This window comes from Perkinsus marinus (genome assembly GCF_000006405.1).
Source record: "Perkinsus marinus ATCC 50983 genomic scaffold scf_1104296934670, whole genome shotgun sequence".
NCBI lineage: Eukaryota > Perkinsozoa > Perkinsida > Perkinsidae > Perkinsus > Perkinsus marinus.
In genome coordinates, this window is record NW_003214674.1 from 1 (window position 1) to 1,161 (window position 1,161).

A 1,161-nucleotide genomic window follows, 5' to 3' on the forward strand; every position below is an offset into this window, starting at 1 on the left:
GACATGGCAGGTGGGGGGCCTTTGGTGGGGAAGGAGTGGTAAGGTCTATTCGCAGTTAAAATAACGGAGAGTGAGGATAAGGTGAAGCAAATCATGCAGGAGGAATCGGTAGAGAGGGAGCTTCGTTTGGCTGATGTGATGGCAAAAAAGGTGGACAATATGAAGGTAAGTCCCTCACCTTAGTAGTAGCTGAATGGTCATGTATCGGCGGTCACCAGACACATCGAAAGGAGATCGACAGGCGACCTAGACAGCAGTGGATCAGGAAGGGCGCCGGTGCTGAGGCTATTGATTCTGGTAAGGTTAGAGCCGATTCTCCCCCTTACCTGAGTAGTATGTGTGATATGCACAACTCGGTTGTCGCTGTGTTTCGGATCATCTAGTGTTGTTAACTTCAGCGTCGAAGGTGCCCAAGACGAGATCGGAGAAACGAGCTGCTAGGAAGTTGGAAGTTCAGCAGGCGAAGAAGGATCAGGAGAGGGCGGAGCGGAGGCATGAGGAGGGCATGCAGAGGGGCCTGGCTAAACGGATGAGTAGGCGGCTGAGGGGAGGTGGCCCTTGGGGGTATGTGGAGGTTGTGTGGTGCAGGGAAGAAGGACAGAGGTGGGCGCATGCGTGCTGGCTTCGAGGGTGAAGAGGACCGAACTGATATGGCCCCTAGTAGGAAGAAGAAGGGCAATAAGAAGGTAGAAATAGGGCCTTGTGGGATTTGAACCTGTGTGGGACGGGTGTCGTCAGGTCTCTAAAGGACCCTCTGCCCCTGCCGCCCAAGCGAAGGCTAGAGGAGTCGACAAGTCCATTAAGAAGCAGAAGGGCCCTAAGGGCAAGTCCCGCTACAGAAAGCGATGAAATATCCCTTACGTATTTACCACGTTCCTCAACACTTAACGTTTCCACCCACCCCTGCGGTTCTCTGTTGAGTTACTCCAAGTGGGCGTCGGCTGGCATCAGGCTGATGGCATCATTTTCGATTCCTATGTGAGGGTGGAGAACAAATAGTCGGGGCAAACTTGAGCTTGGCATCATCGCTGAGGAAGTCCAGCATAAGGAGATACTTCGTAGGCCACAACCAAACCTCTGTTAAGAGGAACGTGTAGCCAGAATGGTGGCGGGGTTATAGACACAGTCTTCGGGGACAATGAGTGACCTGTGCCCCCTTGG

General features: G+C 53.2%; 1 protein-coding gene across 1 annotated transcript; it reads left to right on the top strand.

The window, feature by feature from the left end:
- Positions 1-93: 93 nt before the first annotated feature.
- Pmar_PMAR013602 (hypothetical protein) lies at positions 94-901 on the top strand (the record flags this gene model as incomplete). Its single annotated transcript, XM_002784712.1, has 5 exons — positions 94-165; positions 219-297; positions 399-533; positions 589-686; positions 739-901. The coding sequence occupies 5 exons, from the start codon at positions 94-96 to the stop codon at positions 847-849; spliced, it is 495 nt and encodes a 164-aa protein (XP_002784758.1). The 3' UTR covers positions 850-901.
- Positions 902-1,161: the final 260 nt, after the last annotated feature.